This window comes from Aristolochia californica, unplaced genomic scaffold, assembly GCF_029961685.1.
Source record: "Aristolochia californica isolate CCGP_79_NKW_82.1479 unplaced genomic scaffold, dmAriCali1.0.hap1 SCAF_6, whole genome shotgun sequence".
Taxonomy (NCBI): domain Eukaryota; kingdom Viridiplantae; phylum Streptophyta; class Magnoliopsida; order Piperales; family Aristolochiaceae; genus Aristolochia; species Aristolochia californica.
The window spans coordinates 39,714,377-39,731,387 of record NW_027182257.1 but is presented as its reverse complement, the minus strand read 5'-3'; the positions used below and the strand labels follow the sequence as shown (position 1 = coordinate 39,731,387).

The 17,011-nt window shown below is 34.4% G+C and overlaps 1 protein-coding gene across 1 annotated transcript; it reads right to left on the bottom strand.

Moving 5' to 3' along the window:
* Window positions 1-1,850: 1,850 nt before the first annotated feature.
* LOC137934030 (uncharacterized) lies at window positions 1,851-10,761 on the bottom strand. Its single transcript, XM_068778217.1, has 15 exons — window positions 10,585-10,761; window positions 10,385-10,492; window positions 10,150-10,264; window positions 8,730-9,451; window positions 8,471-8,602; window positions 7,924-8,013; window positions 7,710-7,821; window positions 6,400-6,723; window positions 5,611-5,675; window positions 4,866-5,040; window positions 3,489-3,593; window positions 3,298-3,399; window positions 3,041-3,214; window positions 2,366-2,497; window positions 1,851-2,277 (listed from the first exon to the last, which is right to left on the bottom strand). Coding segments are annotated over exons 1-15 (2,538 nt in total). The 5' UTR covers window positions 10,587-10,761; the 3' UTR covers window positions 1,851-2,097.
* Between the last annotated feature and the right edge of the window lie 6,250 nt (window positions 10,762-17,011).

Sequence of the window (17,011 nt, the reverse complement as noted above, 5' to 3'; positions counted from 1 at the left end):
GTTGAGCTTGAAAAATTTTGACCTCAGTTTTTACATTTAACAAACCTTCTTCCAAGTTTGAGTTTCAGGGGACCTCAAATAAATAAAAACTGAATTGAACCGAGTTTTTTTAAGTTGAGCTAAAGCAACCAATTTGGCTCAATGCCACACTCAATTATCACTTAACCCATCATTTTCTTTTTAATATCTAAAACAAATATCAAGAACAAAAAAAAAGGTAGGGCTTTCCCTCCCTCCCTTATATCACTTATTGAAAAGAAAAATAAAAAAATGGTGGGAATTTCCCCTATTGGGTCACCATGCATAGGGGAGGTCCCACACCCATACCCCCTTTTGACCATTCAAGGTTTTAAAAGCCCTATTTTACCAACATTTTGAAAACCATACATTTTTTTTCCAAGGCAAATTGAACTAAATTAAATTATAAGATGCATCTTCAAGTATATGTTTAATTAATGAAATCATTCAATTTTAACATATCCAAAAAATTGTCTCTGTATCCTTCATCCCTATCTTCTATTGTTATCTTGTTGTCCTAATCTCTTTTATTTTAATTTATTTTAAATAATATTATCATTACCAATCAATTAGTGGGCAAAACAAAGAATAATTAAGATGCAATTTTTCTCACCTCCAATAACCAATACAAATAATATACTTTATTGGGAAAAATATTTATTTTACTACTTGTGGCCAAGATCCAACTTATCCATTATTTTAAGAGTAATTTTCATATATAGTTCTAAGAAACCACGAGAGGGGGGAGACGAGGACGATGAGAGAAGAGGTAAAAGAGAACAATAGAAGGGGATGAAGAAAAAGAAAGAGGTAAGTTCTATTATAGGTTACCCTTCCCTTCTTCTTTTTTTGCGAAATCTACTGACAATTGTTGGGTGTATTTACTCTGTTCTTATCTTCAAGTCTTTCTTTAAGCTGATGCAATTTGATGTTTTAAGAAAACTTGTGGTTTTGTTTTATGTGGGTTTAATATTTAGTGTTGTGAATTGCTTATTGGTTGGGATTAATTTTCTCCTCTTCCTTCACCCAAATCTGAATTTTTACAAGCTCCTTACGTTGGTATTCTTATTTTATTGTATATGGGTTTTCTATTGCCCTCTAGTGGGTTTTTCATTGTTGTCCTTTAGCTACGGTCTTTTCTTTCATAGTGATTATTAGTACTATTTTGTGTTCGGAATCCTTTTTCATGTTTCAAATTTTAGTATTTGTATCATTCTTATTTCTTTTACCCTTTTCTTGGGTTTTACCCTCCCATTAGGGTTGTAAGTCCGCATCCACTTTAGTATAAATTCTTGGGACACCACAAGATGTAACTTTGCTTTATTTCTCACTACTAGATTTTCTTCCTAAAGACCCATTTTGTTCCTATGACTTGTTGATTTTTGGGTCTATGTACAAGAGTTCAAACTTTGTTTCTTTTAAATTGATTCAATTCTTCTTGCATTGTCATATTCCAAAAATCATCTTTTTCAACTTTAACAATGGTTCTGCACTCAATTTAATAAATAAATGCACTATTTGCCAGTCTTAAGAGTTGCTCTTTTAGTTACAATTTTCTTTTGAGTGTCACCAATGATTTGGTCTACTGAATGATTAATAGTTATTTCGCTCCATAAGTGGTTCTTGGTCATTCGAGTCATTTAGGTTCTCTTCATTGAATCATTTAGCTTAAATAAAACGACGAGCTGTCCACCTCATCCGAGTAACCATAGAGGATGTTGCATCTCCAGCCTTGGTATTATGGCGTTGGCACTTGGTCGATTGGACTAATTCAAAAAACGTATTTTTACTGTCCACCAAATGATCTATTCTGACAACTCTTGGGCTACCAATCTTCAATTCGAAGATCTTCAATTAACATTTAAGAATCAGCAACATTACGGTGCAACGCCGACAATCGGAATACCCGCTCAGTGCAAAATCCAAATAATCAGAACCTCAGATGGCTTCCTACTGTAGAACGGAACTTGCACATTTTATGATTACAAGCGCCATCCTGGACAAAGCTGAGGGCACATAATTTGAATATATAGGAGCTATCAGAGAGGAGGTCGATGCACAATATACGTTTTTCAATAATCAGGAGAATTCTGTTATCCTCTCAAACTTAACATTGCCTTCATCAAGAATCGACATGTGTTTTCTCTTCTTAGATAACTTTGACGAGCTCTGAAACCCACTTTGCTCATCAGCAAACTGGGCAGCTGTTCGAGCCCGTAGTTCTTCCAAGCTTTCACCCTCCTTTGCTCGCTCCAAAACCTGAAATCATGTCGATACAGAGCCATCAAATAAGCCCATCTTGTATTTTCCCTCAAGAATATAAACTAATTAGTAAAAGTTCACTTACCAAATGCCGACCATACAGATGGGTACTTGAGAGAGCTTGAAGTGCATTTTGTGCCTCTTGCTTCGTAACATATTCTACAAATGCAAAACCTCTGTGACCTCCCATTTTCATTGGCAGCCTTAACCTCTTAATCTGAAACAAATAAGTGTAGCAAGGACAGTAAGAACATTCCGTAGTGGAACAGATAAATCTCACATTATTGGTACAGGTTAGCTTCAAGAATAATTAGGGCCATTAAACATATGAAGTAACCTTATTGATAATGACTTTTGCCATAACTCCACACAGACCCTGTTGATTGTGAAGATTGCTAAACTCATATATCATACAATATCCATGGGTTTCATACAACTGGTTTTTGGTTTTCTACCTGACCCCTAATTTAAATTGTTTTAGGAGTTTGTGGATTTCAAAGTATTAACTCAAGAGCAGTATGAAATTGTGGAATTAGTTCGAAATAGTAACCATTTCGTAGTTCAGATTTTATATTATGCAAGGACCATATAAACATCTTGATATATTGACAAAAGGAAGCATTTATCATGTTATCGCAGTATAATGTAGCCAAACAGAAATACTCTCATATTGAGATGTACTGTAAATGTGCTAACCATGCAGTAAAATTATCTCATATGAGAATTATGTCAGATTCATGTAAAGTGTGACAATCACTACCTGACCAAATGGACTAAATAGCTGCCTCAGATCCTTTTCTGTTGCCTCAAAAGCAACATTCCTGATAATTAATTTTGTAGTGCTCTTATCCTTCTCTGATTTCTTTAAAGCCTCACCATCCTTTTTGGTTCGACAAAGTTGCAGAATAAGAGCATGGCCGTCCAGAACAGTTCCCTGCACAAGAGAAACAGGCATTGATGGATCCTAGAAAAATAGAATAGTAAACTGATAATTGAACCTTCTATCAACTATATTACCTGTAAATCCCTACAAACATTTGTTGCAGTTTCCACAGAATCGAACTCAAGGAAACCAAAACCCATGGAGACATTCTTTCCACTCTTCAAGTGTTTCTTTACCTACAAAATATAACACATGAAGACAATTTAGTCAGACAATGTCTAAATTTCTAACATATATTGGTGAACTCGGTCCATTGAAAGGTTACCTTGACACTACATATCCTTCCCTCCTTCAAATTTTCAGTAAAATGCTTTCTCAAAGAGTCATCAGTGGTCTTGAAATTAAGATTCTTGACAAATACAGAACGTGACTACAACAAGAAGAATCAAAATTATTATCAGAAATTTGAATCACTAAAATATTATAAATGCCAAGAAGAAGAAATACTAAGGCAGAAAAGGAATTGGGTATCTCCTTTTCACTGTTCAATCCAACATTAAAACCATGGCCAACCCCCCAAAGAAACAGAACATCCAGTGTCCTTCTATGAGAAAAAGGAACTAAAACACAAATAAGAATATACCTTTTTTTTGGAAAGTGGAGAGAATTAGGATAAGGAAATTCATTATTGTAAATCTCATCCACCCGCTTTTCTAAAGTTCTTGAAGAGCATTCATGAAACAATTTTTTACTGATTGTGCTTACTTCTTAACTCCCATCTTATGGTTCATTGCTTTCACTTAATTGCAAGGACACCACCCAGTGAAAGGAGATGACCAAATCTTCAAATCAATTGCCTATGCAGTACCGCTTGGCCCCATTTCCCATAAAGCCTTGCCAAATTAGACATTCTGGGAACATCCAGAAAATCATTCACCTAGAAAAAACCTGCATTAACATACTCAGCCTGGTAATCTTTCTCGTATTTTCAACATTCTGATTTTCCTTCTGCACTGGATGATAACCAGACAGCACAAGTGACATCTCTAGACATGGCTGAACAGTAGCCATACTTTTTATGTATCTTCCTCCTCTGAGCTCAAATTCTCAATATTTATTTCCTCATCTTCAAATAAATTGCTAAGGGAGTCCTGCTTGGCCCCATTCACGATTTAGCTATGCCACATGAGACAGTCCATGGACACCTAAGAAAACCATTCAACCAGAAAGCAACTGCACTAAAATACTCGGTCTAATAAACTTTTTCACATTTTCAACATTCAGTTTTTCCTTTTGCTTTGGATGATAAGCCAAAACAGCATGAGTGATACCAATGGATGTGGCCGAACAGTAGCCATACTTTAAGAACCTTCCCGTTTAAGAGCATATATTCTCAAAATTTGCATTTCTTACCACTCTTGAGTGATAACTGAGACCACCAGGGTTGTGCCATGGGATGTGGTTGAACAGTAGCCCTACTTTAAGTGCCTTCCTGTTTCAGAGCATATATTCTCAACATTTACTTTTTCCTTCTAGTTCTACTATGGGTGATAACTGAGACTACCTGAGTTCTGGCTCTGACTATGGCTTAAAAGTATGCTAATTTTAAGTACTTTTCCATGTCAGAACAAAAGTTTTACCAGAGAATTTTCGTAAGAGAAGCACATTTCTATAGTAAATGAGAAGTATCAAACAACTTTACCTCAACTCTATCAGGATCTATATCCACTTCAGATATTCCTTGAACACTTTGCTCCAGTAATATTCTTTTGACTTCTTTTTCCCCAACTACAGGATTCTTCTGTGACTCGGCCTCCCCTTTACCACCTGGAACGAGGATATCACTAGGAGCCCATTCCAAATATAATGGCGCATCTCTGTAGTAAATAAATACATTAGGACTCAACCAGAAACAGTAAATAACTATACAGATAACAACTAGATAAAAAAGAGTGGAGGATTATAGAGTTCCAAATAGTATCAAGGAAATCAAAGATGTGGTAGCCTAGGAAAAATGCTGAAGAAATGTACATATTGTACAGAAGCAGTTGAGTTGAATTCTATGAAAGCCAACCTCAAAGAATGATGGCCAAAAAGATATGAAATTATAACATTTGACAGCATATGTACAGTAAACAAAAAATTATGCTTCTAAAGCTTTCATATGATTGAGATTTCGCATGGACTCTCCATAACATGACCTGTGTATGTGCCATCAATAAGGTAACCTACACAAAGTTCTTGCTGGCTCTACAGCTTCAGACAAAAACTGCAGTGCAAACTTGACTACTTCTTTGGTTTCCAGAGATAATCACTGGAAAACTGAACCATTCTAGCAACATTTTTTCCCTAGTTCCTTTTTTATTATTATCAAGGGCACGTTTTCTTATCAAGGTCATAAAAGAAGAATATGATAAATGCATAACTATTGAATAGAAATAACTTACTTGTAACGTTTATATGCTAAGTTTCTGAAAGCAGCACGAGCTCCCGTAGCTTCAAGGAAAACAACCTGAAAACAAAAATAAGGATGCACAAAAAGCAACAATAAGACAAGTACGAAAATGAGGGGTAATCATTTCCTTTGAACATCATTGTATAGCACATACAACATCCTTCTAAAAATGCTGATATTTTTCTGTTAATGAAAATTTTACAATAGTCCCAAAAACAAAAATAGTAGAATACCAACTACATGTGGAAAGAAAAGACAAAACGGCACCAATTAGTCTCTAAAGCTTCACTGGGAATACAGAATCTTCAGCATTTACTGAAGCTCAATTATCTGTTTTAAATTAGCCCGCTTGCATTTGAGTTACATTGAAACCCACAATTTTTTACTTTATATATTTTAAATAGCCGACATTTAAAAATAAAATAAAATGAAATAAAAAAAATAAGAAAAAGTTGCTATATCACTAGGATCGACGATGATATCTCACAGAACTATTTGGCCGTAGCACTGTGATCTGTGAGAAAAGCAAAAATGCAAAAAAAAGTGTTTGGGCCACACAACCATTACCATAGTTGATGTAACATCATAATCATCTTGCAGTATGAAAATAAAAAATAGACACTCTCACAAGAATATGCTGCCTCCAGTTATTGTATTAATGAGCAATTCCCTGTTTGACCACTCTGATTCCATGCCTAAAACATATAAGTTTTAAAGTACCTATGTCCAGAATAGGAAATTGTATCAGCAGAAAAACAAACTTAACTAAATAAATGCTTACCAGGGCTAATGTCTTTGTTGTGGGAAGAATAATCCTGTCCAAACTTCCAAATTTACCAAACATCATGGACAGGTCTCCTTCTGATGAACTAATTGGCAAATTTTTCGCCAAAATCACATGGGTGCTTCTTTTCAAGCCCTCAGCTCTGCCAGTAGCAAAATTCTCCAAGACCTCCACATTCACGCCAGCATTTATTAAAGTTTTCTTTGTCTCTGCAATCACTTGTGTTTCCCCCAAAGCAACCCGAACAGCAAGATCATCTGCCTCTGGATCAAGTAAATCACTTTTACTTACACCATATTTCCTAGCAATGTTTTCAGCCACCTGTTCAGTGAGTAAGATAGATCTATTACTCAGGACATTAAGTACCATGAAAAGTGGAGGGTATCCAGCTCTTGATTGCAGGGACTAAACCTTTTTAGATGCCAACATGATTCTCCTCTAAGTTTTGACAGAAAACTCAAACTTAATATATTGGCACACTTCCTATGGTTTATCAGGCACAATACTTAAAATCCAATATGATCACATCTTTCTTTGAATAGACAATATTTTTGAAAAAAAAATACGAACTTTACTAAGGAATCGAGAAAGGATGAAGATAACAGAATACAAAAGCCTCAAGAGGAAAACAAAAAGAAAAAAAAGACAGTAAAATACAAAGCCATAAGGAGAAAGTCATAATATCACTTATACAACATAATTTGGTAGTTCTGCGCAAAAGTCAAATTTAACTGATGGAATGACGCCAGACAGGATAGCGATTATCCTGTAGGCGGATCAAATTGAGAATCACGGGAAGAACGCAAGAAATCTGCCTCCAGAGAAACCTCTCTGATTCGAATCAAAATATCAATATCATTCAACAACCCATCCCTAAACCCTATCAACTGGATCTGCAAACATGGCAGAGATGTGCTTGCCAGGGATGGTGTTTGGTTGTCTAATGTGAAATCTTCTTTTTTTCATTTCTTTTTCATTGTAATGTGTGGCACCTCTCTTATGATAGAGATGTTTGTACCATCCCCTGCTTAAAAAATTCTCTCGCTATTCAAAAAAAAAAAAAAAAGAACAACTGTGATGTGTCAGCCTTTTGGTGATATATAGGGTATTAATCTAAAACCCAGTGGCATGTAGAGAATTTTTGGTTAAGAGTATGCAAGAAATTAATCCAAACTACATCTCAGCCACACCTCTTAGAATATATTAGGTATCCAAGTTGTTCCTTTATTTCTTCAGGAAATACTGAGTAATAAAAAGTAAATAAAAGAAATTGGGAGGTTGTACTACAAAAAATGAAACTAAAATACCGTGTCAGAGCGCATGAACAAACTGTTCCATGCCCTTGTATCACCACTAACTTCAGATGCTTTCTTCTGTTCATCCCTTTGCTGCTTGAAGGTTTTAGTAGCACTCTTTGATCTGATAAAAACAACAAGCTTGTCATATGACTATGACAAAACCAACAATTCAGGAAGCTGTGCACTTAATCAACGAATCTCTAACTGCTCAGAATCCGCTTACTCGGCCTTTTCAGAAGATGGAGGCTGTTTTGCAGGCATAACATGTAGTAGTCTCCCTTGAAAAATTGAATTGTCTAGCTCGCTTAAGGCTCTGAAAGACAAGACAAACAAATCTCTGAGAAAAGTACATGAAAAGACAATCGTGGGGGATGGGTATTATGTTTTAAAAATCTGTCGTGTAATATAAGGTAACTATAAACCATTGCCATTTTTATACTAGCTTACTTCATGAACAACTTTCTGCTCACTAAGTAGCACTATTTGGAAATCCCAGAAATGGCAGAAAATTTTGAATCTGTCTAACAATTGATTTCTTTCTTCTACAGGAGTAACTTTAAACTTAAATTTACAATAAAGATCATTCTCCACACATGCATAGTGGTAAAAATTGACACTTTTGTTGTGTTCTGACAATTTGCATTTGCCAAGACCAAGATATTCTAACAAGCTACTAAGAATATTTCAACCTACATGTACAGTTACCAAGAGGACTATAAACTTCAACTAAAATACCCAATAGGACATGAGAAATAAAATTAACATTTTACCTTACTGCAAATTCTGGAAGCTTGTAAAGAACATAACCAATTCCTTTAGACCGTTTTGTATCTTTGTCAAGTAAAAGATGAACTTCTGACACATTGCCATACTGGCTAAAAAGCTCCAACAGGTCTTCTTCACTGAATCAAATCAATAATTTTAAGAAACAGTCCAACAATAATTTTCAGATATTTCAATAAGGCGCCTTTTTCATGACAAAGCAGAGAAAAAAAGCAGGTGTAGAAGTAATGAATAAAAGAACTATACTTTGCAGTGTAAGGAAGATTGCGGACAAAGAGACGACTGGTCTCAAGAACCTGTTCTTCTCTCTCATCCTCTAAATCAGGTGATGGGTTCTCAATGTCGTCATTTTCAGCTCCAACATCTTTGGGATGGTTGTTTTCTTCAATATTTTCCTTTTCATCCACATTACTACCTCCTTGACTGCTTTGGTCTTCATTGACTGAATCTTCGTCACTACTTTCTAAATCAGACCAATTCTTCTTCACTCTACTTCTGAAATAATCCATGTCTGAGATGACATCATCATAGGCTAGATCATGGAGAGGTTTCTGGACCATGGTCTCCTTGGAGCCATTCTGCCTGACACTTGAACCTTCTTTAAGGATCACTTGGTCTACATCGCTGCCTGCATGAGCAGATTGTTTGTTGCGAACTCTCTTTGACTGACTTTCCTTTCCTTTGCCATTTTCATTGAGTGTTGGAGCTCCCACTGCATCATTGGCCCATAACTTGGTTTTAATTCTTGGCTGCATGACTTGAAGAAATTCTTGTAATTGAGGATCACTGTTAACACAGCCTTGTTTGGGTGTCTTTGCATTGACATAAGGATTCCCTGTTCCATTAGAATTTGCAAGAGCTTTATTGGCTGAGACTTTTTCTTTCTCATCATTTTGTGCACTTTGTTTCTTTGCAGAATACCGACTCCATGGACGTGGAATATCTGGGTCCCCAACTTTATGAGCAATCTGTGATTAGACAAGAGTATTCTATATAGTTCATTGTTGAAGCTTAAAGTCAAATTGGAAATAAGAAAGAAACAGCAGAAAAAAAAAAATTCACAAGCACATATCACCCTTCTCACAGAACAGACATTCTTTATGCATAAATGACACCATATCGCCTTGTTGGTTAAATCAGTATGTAATAGAAACTTTACAGGTACGATGGATAACTGACTACCAAAGAAGCACAATATCAAAAAGTGAAAGCCGGAAAATAAGAAATCTAATCATGAGCACTTAATCACAATAAAATGTCCTTCTCTGGTATTGATATTCAATGACTAGTTCCGGTGCCTAATCATTAGGCAGAATACAAACCCTAAAATTATTTGATGAAACTTTTCCCGAAGAAAATTTATATGGTGGACACTGTCCTCATAAATTATAACATCTTATCTGCCATTGTAATTTGAGAGCCCCATGCACCAGAAATTCGACACTTGCATGGGTTACTCCAGGAATTAAGGCAAAGTTTTATCAATTTACACAAAAACACAACATCCAAAAAGTAATATTCGAACACACAACTAGCAAGAGTTATTCCAAACATGCACCACTAAGGTAATGATTGATCAATTTACACGAAGACAGTCATTCAAACCGTGTATGCACTAATTGAACCATCAAACATAAGTAACAACAAAACTAGTAAGCTCACTTACCTCACAGTTAATTCTGCAAGTGTCAAGATATGAGTTGTTGAAGAACTTTATAGCCTCCTCTGCCTCTGCCTCAGTCCTAAATCCAACGAAAGCGAATTGCCTACTCTTACCGTCCCTGCCAAAAGCAGTACACTCAAATTATCAAACTTTATTTCCTTGACTCTCGGCCGGACGAACTAGATACACAAAAAAGATAAAAAACTTTAGTAGTAGAAGAAGAAAATGGAATAATTACTTAGTGCGCATGATTTTGGCATCAGTTATTTCCCCTTTCTGAGAGAAGAAATCTCTGAGACGGTCCTCCGCAATATAACGTGGTAAATTTTTAACGCATATTCGAGACCTAAGAACATCAAACCGTGTCAAAATGGACGGATATAATAAGCACAAAAAAAAAAAAAAAAAAATCTAGTCAGTCGAGGTCGTAATACTCACATGGTTCTTTCTTCAGTACCCTTTGGGTTTGGCACTTTCCAGCGTCAAGGCGCCGCAAACCGTTTGAGAGCCTGAGAAACCCTTCAAAATGGCGGGAGGAAAGACTGCAGAGTACAGTTGGGATTCTGTAATTAGGGTTTAACTTTTTGGAAGAGTCAGAAGCTATTCCAGAGCATATCACCAACGAAAGAGGATGTGAATGTAAATTGCGGTAATGTGCAAAGTATAATAGAAATTATTCTTTTTTGTTAATGTAACTTCCATAAAAAGTGGTTGAGGAATTTATTAAAAAAAATAGATTTAAATTAAAAAGAGAAAATAGGGTATTCATGTGATAATTGGTGTAGTCCGTGTTAGAAAATAATATTTGAATTTGTTCCAGCAAATTTAAAATTTTAAAATAAAAAATTAAATTCACAATTATGTTGTAAGATAATTATTTTTAATAAAATATAAAACATTTAATATTTAACATATCAAATATTACTTAAATATTTAAAATATTAAATATATAAAATTTAAAATTGACTATTAGTTTTTATATTTTTATTAGATTGCATGAATTAAATTTTTATTTAATTTTGAAATATAGTTGTAATTATTTCATCTAATTCTATTTATTTAAATCAGTTAATCTTAGAAATTTTAATAAATTATTAAAAAATTTAAGTTAATTTTTTTTTGTAGAATTATAATTTTACATTATTTTAGTAGTTAATTCGAAAATAGTCCATATTACATCATGAGTTAATTTTATTAATACTTTTTCTAATTAATAATAAAACAATATTATGCATCTAATTGAAATTTTATATTTATATAAAAAAAAAGGGAAGAAGGCCTTCAACCTTTGCCTAGAAGCTTTCCCCCTCAAAGGTAGGCCAAAATGGGGGTGGGGAAGACACTCCACCTCCCATGGTTGTCTTCTTGTGGCCAAAATTGCAAGGCAACAATGGGAGAAACATGGTCTCCTTACCTTTCTCGCAAAGTATGCTAGGAAATTTGGGGAGGGGTTGCTATTAGAGAGGCCCTCCCATTCACAATGGAATCAATCGATAGAAAATGAAATTCTGCATTTCATAGATGCGAAGAAATAGTGTTAGATTTAGTGTTTCATGCTTAAAAAAGTTTAGGGTTAAAAGAGAGGAGGAAAGAAAAGAAGAGAAGAATAACAAAAAAAAACTAGAAGGAGAGAGACTATGAGTGCAAGAAAAAACTAGGGTTTCTCAAGAGGAACTTGTTGTTGGTCCAGGTGGCTTCTCTAGAGGAGTATGAATTTAATATTTAAAATTAAAAATTAAGGCATGTAAAAAAAAACCATGCAATGTTGTGATTTTAGTAAAAAGTAAACATTCACGCACCATAGGAGACAAGGATAATTTTTGTTATCGATGTTCCCCTATTGGTGTTCACCGGTCAATAACCATTGTTTGGAAAATTTCACTATTTCAAATATTTAATAGCTTGAATTTACACAAGCAGATTCTGACTCTCTTTAAGCTATATGTAGCTCAATACACACTTTTTACAAATACAATCTCCCCAAAAGATTGGCCAAATTCTAACTCTAGTTGACCCTTTCTAATACGAACTATGTCAACACGTGACGAAACCCGATACCAAATCCGGAAATTGACCCCAAAACCTTTAAAGTTTTATGGAAACCTCTACCCGTTGCTTAGCAAAAGCAAGAACCATGGTATGGTGAAGACGCCACAAACGGGTATAGAAAATCCGTTTGATAAGTCAGTTTGAACGCGACAAGGAACCCTTGATAATTTTGGAAAAGTGAATAACTCACGATATGAATAAACATAAAAAACTATCTTGCATAATCTCGAAGTCAGCCTTAAATATCATAAATTACAATAGAGTGTTTGAATTTTAAACTTCCTAAAATTCCTAACAACACCCCTAAAATTTATAGGAAAGATTCCTAAAAATCCTACCATGATAAGATAACTCAACATAAACTAGAAGTCTAATATAAATCAAACTCTCTTATGATGACGTGACCTCTAGGATAAGATGCCAGCTCGTGGCTATCCTTGTGGGTCCCACGACATCATGCAAGTTGGCCATGCAATGGCTAAATGGACGTGTATGACTGCTTGACTCTCTTCTGGATCAACTTTAATGAGTAAAACCAGCCTTTGTTCACCCTCAATAGTGAATCTTTGAATCTTTTAGCTCAAGCCCTCGTCACCGAACCAACTGGAACTTGAATTGGTTCGTGAGTATTCCATTCAACCTCGATGTCCTCATCACATGCTATCTAAATTAAATAGTTCTAGGTAAACCTATCACAAATTAAAAATAAAGAAAATGAGACTTACACCTGAAACTTGGAGAGTACCTTCTCCTAGAGATATCCAAGTTTCCACTTCTTTAACAACACAATGTGGAGTAAGGGAGTTTGTCTAATATGAAATGTAAGGAAAATAAGTGGAAAGAGGAGATGATTTTGCAAGGTTCAGACTCTCTCTTTCACTCTAAAGTACTTTTGAAATTTTTTGCAAGATTGAGAATAAAAGCTCAAAGGATTTGCCAATAAATACTTATTAACTTCTCTATGTATGATTCGGTGGGGTATTTATAATTTCCAAAGACAAACTAGCCATTTTTTGCCCATTTGCAAAAATTAGTATGTTGATTGATCGATCACTATAAAGTGATTAACTGATCAATCGATCATAACGGTTCTTTTTGTGTTAGGATGTAAATTATTGGTTGATCAATATGTTACTATTGTGTTAGCCTAGGTGGCTTCTCAAGAGAGGAATGAATTATGATATTTAAATTAAAATTTACTTGTGCATGTGATTAAAAAGTCATGCATAAAAGCAATTTTAGAATAAAGAGCAACATACACACACCACAGGGACAAATAGATTTTTTTTGTTATCGATGTTCTGTCAGTGGTTGTCACCACCTAAGAACTTTTGTTTGGGAAAATTCCACTATTAAGATTTAATATCTGGAAAATTACAAAAGAAATTTTAGCTCTGTTAAGCCACACGTAACTCAATACACAATGCATATCTCCCCAAGATATTGTTGTTAGATTCTAGCTCTAGTTAGGTCTTTCTATCTAGATTAATAGGTTCTAGATGAACCTTTCACAAATACATAAAAAAGAAAGGGAAAAATTACACTCGTACTTGGAAAGATACTTCTCCTTCAGAGATTCAAACTGCCTCCTCTTTTGTCACATTGTGAAAAGATCAAGGAGTTTGTACTATGATGAATGCAAGGATGATTGAAAGTATGTAACTCTTTCTCTTTCTCTCTAAATCAATTTGATGAAAATTTGCAAGATAAAGGATTGTAGCTTAAAGATATGCCAATAAAAGTTCATTCACTCCTAGTTTTCCCAACTCAAAGTAGTCGTTATTTGTCCGTTTGCAAAAATCAGTACTTTGATTGATCGATCAATCATAACGACTATTTTTTTGTCAGACAGTGACTTATAAATCGATGACCTAACTAACCAATATATTACCGTTGATTCAAAAAAGTCAAGAGATTGTTGCTAGATTCTAGCTCTAGTTAGGTTTTTCTATCTAGATTAATAGGTCCTACATGAACTGTTATGGTCATGGGTTAAGTATTTGGCTTTCCGCTACCTAACAGGCCGGTCTTTTGGGTAGTATTGGCTAGGTATTTAACATTTGGTATCAGAGCTAGCGCTACGTCGCGAGTTCGACTCCCGGCGTGAGTCCTAGGTGGAGGGGGCGACCTAGAGACCTATGTAAGGTAAAAAGTCAAGGAGCTTGTACTATGATGAATGCAATAATGATTGAAAGTATGTGGCTCTCTCTCTCTCTCTCTTTATCTCTAAAGTAATTTGATGGAAATTTTCAAGATAAAGGATTGTAGCTTAAAGATATGCCAATAAAAAGTCATTCACTCATTTACTCACTATTTGGTGGGGGTATTTATAGCTTCCCCAACTTAAAGTAGTTGTTGTTATTTGCCCGTTTGCAAAAATCAGTATTTTGATTGATTGATAAATCATTCATAACGACTACTTTTTTGTTAGACAGTGACTTAGGGGGGGTTAGTTAACAATGAAGTTTACGCGCATTATGTAGTTCATTCAATTAGGCCATTAGTGGTGCACCAGTGCTAGAGTCATCTAAAAAACACAGGTAAAATCATGGAATTATGATTCAACCAAAAATTGCAAATCATCCACTTTAAGCCATTGTTCGGGACACGTAGAGTTTTTTTTTTCTATCTTGCGCTCTCTTCTCCCTTTTGGCCTTCCTCCCCTGATTTTTTTTTCTTCCGCTCTATTCTTCCTCTCTTCTACCTACTCCCTCTCCCTTCTCCCTCTCTCACCACCGGCTCCATTGTCGTTGCCTCTTGACCTGCCGTTGTCACCCTAGGTTATTAATAAAATAATATATATATATATATATATATATATATATTATATTATATTCATTAATTTTATTACTTTATTAAATTATAATTTTAAGACTAGTAATTAAAATATTGTTAAAGAAAGCTTTTGATCAATTATTTTGGTTTAACTATCCCATTCTTTATAATTAATTAAACTAATCATTTTTTTATTTTGGAAAAATTTATTATTAATTAATACTACGTAAAAATCCATCTTATGTTATTTTTTACTTATTTATTTTTATTTTAAATTTATTATAGTCACACGTAATTATTATATTATTTTATAATAAACTATAATCATTAATTAAAATAATATAGTATTTCATTAATTAGTATATTAATATATTTTAATACTACATTATATCACTTATTAGTGTAGTAACCATGTTTATTTTGGTTAATTATTTGTTTAGGTATATGTTCAATTTAAGTATATTATAAAAAGTTACTCATTCTCTTGTGTATATCATATTTTTTATTTTGGGGCACTACCACTGGAATCGGTTTTCCAATGCACTTGAACTATGTTTTCATTTTAGGGTAAAAACACCCAACTTTAAGTTGAAGTTGAATTAAATCATTGCCTTGCCTTGAATTTGAAATCTAACTTCAACTTCAATTTCAACGAAGACTAACCCCACGCCCCCCCCCCCCCCCCCCCCCCCCCCCCCCCCCCCCGCCTTATTGATTGATCAATATGTTACCGTTGGTTTAGAAAAGTCAAGTTGATAGATTATGATCAATGGACGATCAATCAATTGAGATTTTCACTAGTTGTGTAATTCAAGTATGATTGATCAATGTATTTTCTTATGATTAATCATATTTTATGTCCCTTATAGGCCAATTTTTTACTAATCGATCAATCAAGAGGGATGATCGATCATTCTATGTGAAATTAATTTGCCTAGACAGTAATGATCAATCAATCCAAGTGGGATGATTGATCATTCGTTATAACATGAAATGACCATTTCCTAAATGATCGATCAATCAACTATGGTTGATCGATTATGCTTTATATTTTTTACTTATACAATTCTGGATGACTGATCATTACAAATGGATGATCGATCATTCCAATACGAATTTAAAATGTATACTTTTTAAAGCATGAATGCTCTAATATGTTTCTAAATGATGTTTACAAGGATTCTAAACATATCTATATGCAATTTATAACCTAAAACTCCAATTTCACAAATGTACTCAAGGAATAGGAAGTTTGGAAGGCTCTCTTAAAAAAATTGACTAAGTTTAGATTATTTCTATAAACTTGAACTCGAGTTGTCCAATTGTCTTCTTCTTGTGGATGCTTCTTTTAGAGATGTTCTTCAATCGTGCTTAAGGTCTTGAATTTCGCTTTGAGGTTTTAGACCTTGAAATGCTATTGAAGGTGAAGTATCTGAAATACTTCAATTTTCAAGTTATTAGTTTGATTAAAGTTTTGTTATCATAAAAAATAATGTGAGAGTCAACCTACAGTCAACACATTGGTCATGAAAAGTTACGTTGACCCATTATTACGAGCGAATGATTGAGCATTCCCTCTGGTTGTGCATTGCAAGTATGATCGATCAATGAACTTCCTATGATCGATCATGTTTTTATCTCCCTGATTGGCAAAATTTTGTATGATCGATAAATCTTGTGGGATGATCGATCATTCCATATTAATTTTGCTTGTCTGGTCAATCAATCCAGATGGGATGATCGATCATGCATTATAACATGATATGGCCATATTATGGATGATCATTCAATTGACTAAGGTTGATCAATTGTGCTTTATAGTCGGCCATATCATTGGCAGAGGCTAATTGATCATTCCAGTGCTAGTTTAACTAAATTGACTTTTAAAGCATGAAAATAATTTAGTCTAAATGCTCTAACATGTTCTAAATGATGTATATGGTATTCCTAAACATGTTTATATGCAATGTATGTCCTAAGACTCCATGTTCAACTTCGTACTTTAAAGAATAGAGTTAGGAAAACTCTCTTACATTTGTGA